Consider the following 7,532-nt stretch of genomic DNA (forward strand, 5'->3'; position numbering starts at 1 on the left):
CGGCCGACATGATATTTTCCGTTGCTAGTATTGACACTTGTGAAATATAATATTTCATAGGAATTATTTCAAATTTGTTAAAAAACTGATTCTGACTGAGATTTTGACACTTAAACAAACATATCTCATCCTTAATCGAACGACCGCATTGTGCGAGATACGAAGTACAAAAACTAATCTCATTAGAGAGGGCGCACTTTATTGACTGTATAAAAGTATACATAAATGCGAGAGTATTCCAGTGGATGTGATCTACAACCTCTGAATTTGCCTAGCAACGATGAATTCGTCCAGAAAATGGTAATATTTTATGAGAAATAGTCTGTATTTCTCATTTTTTTTATTCTTTTGCGTAAAACTAAAATTCATGCCAATATTTTTCCATGATTCATAATAATTGGAGTAATGCAAATGAATATTTTCTAAAAAAAGTCAGTTTTTAGTGAAATTTTGCCGGGAATGGGGCTTTAACTACAAATACAATTTTAAAATAACATGAGTAGAATACAAGACATGGACAAATACTGTACCTTTGTTAAAACCAAGGTCACCATCAGTGTCAGCTAAGAATGTTTCTATAGCAACAACAAACTCTCCGCTGCGATAATTAGTTCCTGCACTGCCTGGTTCTTCGACCGGTGACACAAAGCTGGTAGGAAATCGTCCCGTTCTTCCATTAGCTGTTCCGATTGCCCAATTCTCATCCACGATCTCTATAATTTGAACAATGTCCCCTGACTGCAAAGGTAGTTCGTCTACGTCTGTCGTGTCAAAGTTGAAGTTCGCCTGGGCAGAAGTTCCAGCCTCCATGTCACAATCTCACTCACATTACAAATCAACTTTCATCTTTAAATAAAAAACCAAAATTAATTAGATTAACTCGTATAGTTTGTCACTTGATGCGAGGTTGGGTATTTTCTGCTCGGGCCAGCGTATTGACATAGTAGTGGCGGTGCCAAGATTAGGTGGTCTGGAACAGACCAAGCTCCATTAGCCAATAGATTATAAAACATGAAATGCTTAAAATTGATGAAAATTGCAGTTTTCTCTAGGCAACCAGGAGCCTAAGCTACTTGAAGCCAGACCAGGGCTTCTCACTTCAACTCCACAATTGTTAGATCTCCCTGTCAACAAATTCACCCCCCACCCCCTACAACTCTATGATGCATAAATGTATCATAGGGCCATCACCAAACACTGCTCACCATAGATGGGGACGGGGTCAAGTTGACCATGCCTTTTTGTCTTCATTTTCGTTGATTGGCATTATATTAATGGATGATATTTTTAAGTAAAGTACAGGGAACCTCACCAAAGCTACAGCAAGTCAAATGTAATAATAATAATAATAATGGTCGACTTGCGGAGCACATATTATGGGACCTCTATGCGCTTACGGTAACATAAACATGACAAACGTACCAAGAAAATAACACTTATCTAACAAATCCTATTCACTAAGCATGGTTTGGCCGTTGGCTCCGAGGAGCTCATCCGCCCCTTGTTCAGCTATTTAATGTGGCTATAATTATAGATCATTTGACACAGACACCAACAATGATATGCCACAGAGAAAGACATCACAATTGCAAACCTATTGTATTATATTTGAATGGTTATACAGTAGTCTAGACACACTTTATGATAATGGATTTATTAAATATACATTTCCTGAATTATTTTCAACGGTCATCACAAATATTACTGTACTTTTATACCAGGTTGATGTCAATTCTCTGGTGGGTCAGATTTGATCCAGATTACACAATTGAGAATCCCAGCCTTTGATTCAGGATTAACTCCATTACTTCCATATTAAAGATTTTAATTATGAGGGCCATTTATCTTACTATAAATTTACGTACTAATCTGTTTGTCTAATTATAGACTACAGCAGTAAACCGCCAAATGAGTCTTCAAGATGATGAAAACGTATCATGTTATTCAAGTTAATAGGCTGGGTAGTTACGGTGATTACTGTACGTTGCTCATAAACACGAAACAAATGCGCAATTTCTCTCCCGGTGCAGCCACGTTTTGAAAGTTGTTTGCATCACTGACAAAAACTTTGTTCATTGATTCAGTACTGTATACTGAAATTCAAAATTATAGAATCTACTAAATCAAAAAATAAACTGTCTAGTGTAATTGAAGATAAAAGTATTAATATTAATGATAGTCCTTCATTTGTCCTCACTAAAATTTGAGATGCGCCCCTCAGGTTGAAGGGCAACACCACCAAACTTATACAACATGTAATGGTCTCGAACCCGGTCTTTAACCCATCTTACTCTCAATGAGAGTGTTATTCGAGGAACTGACAGACTACTGTAAACGCCAATTACAAAAAAACCGACACTAGCTAGGTTCAAACCAGGGTCTACGTTTCATGAATCAGGAACACTACCTTTCAGCCAAACGCTCTTCTAATATTGTGCAAAAAATGATTAAAAAAAATATTTATTCAGTTTATACAGTAGGACTTGCACAAGTTTTGTAAAGGAATTTACTGGTAGTCAAAAACATTAGATAGAAAAATATGTAAAATTCCACTTAACATGTTAAAAGACCATTAAAGTAAACACTGATTGCTATGAAACCGTCACTTAACAAGAAATATTGCAAGTACCTCTTCAATTATAAATAAACACATAACTATAAAATAAATAATCTAGCATAGACCTTTAACACATAATATGATTATCTAAAACCATTGTATACTGTATGTGCAATTTGCTATCAGATAAAAGGAAATGAAGAGATTACTTGTTAATACTTGGCATGCAACCATCAAACACAGTTAACATAAAATTGCAATGTTCAATTTTAATACCTTCCTCATAAAAAGGATTCTTTACATATTTTGTAAAAAAAAAACAAAAAAAACCACAATAATTTTCAAGTTCAAACCATATAGGCAAGGCCAAGTTGATTGCATCATATCATACAAATTCTGTTTGAACAACATGTTCTTCATTTGTCCTCAACTTAGAATTGTAAATTTGGGATGGGCCTTCAGGAATTATTGGGATAGTTCATCCCTCTAATATAGACCTACTAACCCATTTTTCTTGACATAACCTAACATAAACATTTGAATGTAATTTGTGTTTACAGTATTTGTACAGTAAAATGATTAAAATAAATAAATATGGTGTTTCCAACTAAAAAATGGCATAAATATTCCATTCAATTTCAATATAGGATACATTTTCTTTAATATTATTGATTTTCAAGTGTCTCCGTCATAACCGAGGAAAAATAAATCAATATACTGTAGTACAGTACAATGCTTTTATAAAATCTGGCAGAAAAAATGGAAGATATCCTATTAAATTTCAAAAGAATATAATTTTTTTCAAGAGTCTCCATCATTAACGAGGACAAATTATGGACTGATGAATTCCCAGTTGTGCTCACATAAGTCACGGATGAGTGAGCATTACGAGAAGCAAACGATTGTAAATCATTTTGTTTCATACTCAAATGTATTAGTATCTTCTCCACTATCACATAGTAAATGCAACCTAATTTTTCAGCGTACTGTAAATTTCTCATTATTTATAGAATTCTAGTAAATGAAAAACAAAAGAGAATATTCCTGTGTGTTTCATATTCAGATTTTAGGAAATGGATATTGTTCTTACGCACATTAAAGCCACAGTCGCACTGGATTTAAAAAGGGGAAGATTTTACCGAGACGCCGGTTAACACTTTGACGGTGAAATTGTAAGGCTGTCTGCACTTGGATTTTCGACAGTTAAGTTTCCTGTCAGTGAGGGTAAAACCTAGGCCTACTACTACTACTGCGAGTACGAATTTGATTGTTGGGCCTAGGAAGGCTAAACATACCATTCACAATTTAAATTAAATCAGCCATGCTCCAATAGTAATAATGCAGGCAAGTGAAAGTAGAAACGATGATATAAATTTAGTTACAACAATACCAACAAGCAGAATCAAAACAATATTCAAAACAGGTTCGTGTCGCGCAAAACTTTGAGTTGAAATTGTGCGCAGTGACCCCGGAAGATTAACCAAGTCGCGCTGTTAGCATTGGACTATCTAGCCCGGTCAGATTGACTTCAGTAGTTTTCCTGAGCACAATTGACTCGGTTAAACTAACCGTCGACTCGGGTAAGTTCCCTGACCAGAAAACTTCCTAGGTTGTTCGCCTAGGACTTTTTATGACTAACGGCGTGTCAGTTAGTTTTACCGAAATAATTCCCGTGCAATTGTGGCTTAAGATAGCGAGACTGGAGTTAAAGGTTAGGGTTAAGCCAGCTCCACCAATCATAACTTTGGATTTGTGTAAAATCATTGTTTAAAGTATAGTATTATATTTAGTAGACATCAAGGATTGTTTCGGGTTCTTGGTGCATTGCAAGTACCATAATGGGATTCAACAACAAGACGGGATCTCCGAAAATATATTTTTTATTTTTTATAGTCTATCATGGTAAAACAAAGTGTAAACTTCATACTGTCTTTTAGTAATGCTATAATTTACACTAATAAATCATTAAAGTAATTTAATTTTTAATTATATTTTTGATAGTCACTATCAACATAACAATATAAGATAATAATGATGGAAATACCGATTGTATACTCTACTTAATAATTATACCTCATAATAAAAAACTAAAAATAAGAATTAAATAATAATAATAATCAAATTAATATTTACTATAAAAAATTAATGCCTTTAGTAATACTACAGTAGATACTGTAATTAAAATATTAAATACAATTTTATATCAGCTGAATAACAGTGTCATAAGTACTGTACAGTAAGGACAACGTTGAATGCAGCAAACAGTACAATCATGTAATTAGCATAAATAATGTTACCAATTACAGAAAAAGAAAAGTCTTACTGTAAGCATGCCTACTAAATGCCATGAGTCTACAGGGAATAGTAAAATTTACCTGATGCTGCTCGGGGGAAACTGTTGGAAAAAAATCAAACAGGCCTAAATAATTAATGTCATTAGTTGGTGACCAAACAATGTATACATAGTAACAATTCTTCCTCAATGTTTAATTAGACACTTGAAGTCTTCAGTAGATATTATTATTATTATTAGTACAATAGTATAGTTTAGTACAGTATTACAGTATTATTAAACAATAATAATAAAAAATAATAATAAATTAATGATGATGATGATAATAATAGCACATTCCATAAAAAAGCCTAAATATACTTTAAACAAAATAAATTATAAATACAATTATAAAAAATAACAATTATAAACAATAACAATTAAAATTAATTTTTTTTAAATTATTTCATATATAGGTTAATGAATTCAAATACAATGTTTGAAAACTCTCATTTGCTAAATCTGAGTAAAACTAAATTGCACGTCCGGAGTCAATTGGCTTTGGAATTCATTACGAGATGAGCATTTATTGATTACTGTTCCTGCATATCATTACAGACCTGTATTGCATTATACTGTATCTCCTTTATTAAACACCTAAATCATTCCATGCTCTCTATGTAGTATTTTCAAGGTGTCTCTAATCACAGTTTGTTCCTTTCAGATTCAGTGCATCCAGGAATTCAAAATAGAGGTGACCCAGGGAGAGACTTTCACAGGGAGACAATTTTATGCTATGGCACATATATATACAGTCAAGTACTGTAGATGGCCGGAAATTGCACTCTCAGACTTACATTTAAATATTGTGCTCCTTCCGCCACCCCCCTAAATTTATTGTGCCCCTTCCCCCACCCCCTAATTTTTTTTCCAAATTTACAAAATTTAGGGGGAAATGATCCACCTTTGATGTCACCAAAGGGATTTTGTACTTTAACAATCTTACAATTATCATTAAATTATAAACTTTAAAAAAAAGACATTAATATTAGAGACATAATATGAATACGGATTTCTTTATAAAATAATAAATGACTTTGATATTTTAATGTTAACACATAATGCCTACATTTTATTATTTTAACAATATTCCAATTCATCAAATTAATAAACTTCAAAAATTCATTTTTTTTAGTAGGGACTAGATAGAAATAATGTGAATGTGGAATTCATAATAATAAAAAAGTGGTTTTGATGTTTAAAATACAATGTTTTGACCAAATATGAAAAAAAAAGCTTTATCATGTTACAAACCACATTCCCTCAGTTAGAAAAATAAATACCAATTTGTCATGAACATACAAAGTACTTAAATAACTCTAACGCTAATACTCCTGGCTGACTCAGCGTACAGATAACTGTATAGATTCCGGCCATTAGTAGCTTCCAACAATAACATAGATTATCATGTGTATCATTGCAATCAAAATATATTTATTAATGTTACGATTCAAACATAACATAAATTATTAATTTTTATTGAATGTAATTGTTTACAATTTTTATTATTTTTTTTACTTAACTGTAACTACAGTAATGTCATTGTCATCAAATTTATTCTTATTATTAATAAATAATAGCATTACTAAGCTATTAGCATAGTGTTTTTACTGTATAATTGTAATGGTTAAAACAATAAAACATTTATTTCATCAATACTTTGCAATTACTGTAAATTATATTATTTATTAACAATAATAATATAATAAAAACAAAAGTGGCTTTAAACATACAGGCATCAGGTGCTTAGAAATTGTCATTAAAATAAAATTTAAAATAATTAAATTAAAATATAATTTTGTATTTTTTAATAAGAACATAAAAACAAAACAACAGTTCTTAGTAAAAAAAAAAAAGAAACAATAAAATCAGCTGTAGCTGTTTGTGCATAGTTTGTAAGATTTCTGCAAATTAACATCTTGTTTCAATATTATTATATAACAATTCTGAAGATATTTGTCAACAATTGTTGACAAAAATATTTCATATAATGTAGAGATACTGTATCAATTATTGTATTCAATTATTTTAAAGGCTGCAAATTTTTTCAGTCTTTTCAACTTAACATGAAAATGAAGATTAATTTGAAATTTACATTGGTAAAGAAGTATTTATTTAAAATATATGCATGATTGTGTTGCAGTTTTGAAACTACTGGTGTATGCAAGAATTTTCTTGCATACTGTACAGTATGCATAATTTTTTGACTCTGCATAAAAGATATTTTTTTTTTCACAGGTTTGAAACTGCACAAATCCAACGAACTATGATTAACACAGCCAACAAAGTTCAAACCAAGTAGTTTTTTAAACATTTGAAGAGACTGGGGAGGGGGGGAAGATGGGATGGGGAAGAATTTAATCAAACTTGCTATGTAAAGTAATCCTTGAATTTATCTTAAATAGATTGTAATTTATCATTCATTAGTAAAATATAAAATATTTGCTTACATATGCTTATATTAAACTTTATGTTTTGATATGTTGTACTGTGCATTACTGTGTTTTAAGACATATTGGGGAGGTTTGACAAAAACCAAAAACACAGTTGGTTAACGAGACAGATTTTTGAATATTTAAAAACTACGGGAAAGGTTTAATCAATATTTTAAAACTGGGGAAAAGGTTTTTAAATATTTAAAAT

General features: G+C 31.3%; 1 protein-coding gene across 2 annotated transcripts in view; it reads right to left on the bottom strand.

The window, feature by feature from the left end:
- Positions 1–7,532, bottom strand: part of LOC117117049 (dynamin-binding protein-like) — a 64,171-nt gene that overhangs the window by 51,095 nt on the left and 5,544 nt on the right. For both annotated transcript variants that reach the window (XM_033261226.1, XM_033261228.1), the window contains one exon: positions 531–846. In XM_033261226.1, coding sequence (XP_033117117.1) covers positions 531–810 — 280 coding nt within the window. In that variant the 5' untranslated portion in view covers positions 811–846. The remainder of the gene's footprint in view (positions 1–530; positions 847–7,532) is intronic.

The sequence above is a fragment of the Anneissia japonica genome, unplaced genomic scaffold (genome assembly GCF_011630105.1).
Source record: "Anneissia japonica isolate Jap-2015-1 unplaced genomic scaffold, ASM1163010v1 scaffold7493_len91406_cov152, whole genome shotgun sequence".
NCBI classification, from domain to species: Eukaryota; Metazoa; Echinodermata; class Crinoidea; order Comatulida; family Comatulidae; genus Anneissia; species Anneissia japonica.